We start from the raw sequence: 316 nt of genomic DNA, 5'->3' as shown, positions 1-316 counted from the left end.
ATATATATATGTCAGACTCATATTTATATATACATATGTAAGTCAGAGAAATCCAGAGATGGAGACAGTCACAGAAAGGAAAAGCGATGGGGGCAGGAAAAGCCTCAGCTGCCCAGAGGCGGCCGGACAGGTGGACTCGCGCATGCGCCCGGCAGGCGCTGGGTGGGAGACGCCCACCTGCTGGATGGAGCCCAGCGTGTCCGTGTACTTCTCCTCCGTCTGCTGAATCTCCCGCAGGCAGCAGCAGCGCTTGTCATACTCTGTCATCTTGGGCTGAGAGCGAGGGGAGAGAACGGTGTTGGGGGGCCTGGAGCTG

The 316-nt window shown here is 57.0% G+C and overlaps 1 protein-coding gene across 1 annotated transcript in view; it reads right to left on the bottom strand.

The window, feature by feature from the left end:
* The window catches only part of VAV1 (vav 1 guanine nucleotide exchange factor), a 92,761-nt gene that overhangs the window by 34,917 nt on the left and 57,528 nt on the right, over nucleotides 1-316 (bottom strand). The window contains exon 3 of the mRNA XM_011967486.1: nucleotides 178-313. Within this exon, the coding sequence (XP_011822876.1) occupies nucleotides 178-313 (136 nt within the window). The remainder of the gene's footprint in view (nucleotides 1-177; nucleotides 314-316) is intronic.

This window comes from Mandrillus leucophaeus, unplaced genomic scaffold (genome assembly GCF_000951045.1).
Source record: "Mandrillus leucophaeus isolate KB7577 unplaced genomic scaffold, Mleu.le_1.0 Scaffold8, whole genome shotgun sequence".
Lineage (NCBI taxonomy): Eukaryota > Metazoa > Chordata > Mammalia > Primates > Cercopithecidae > Mandrillus > Mandrillus leucophaeus.
This window is presented reverse-complemented; position numbering and strand designations above follow the sequence as displayed.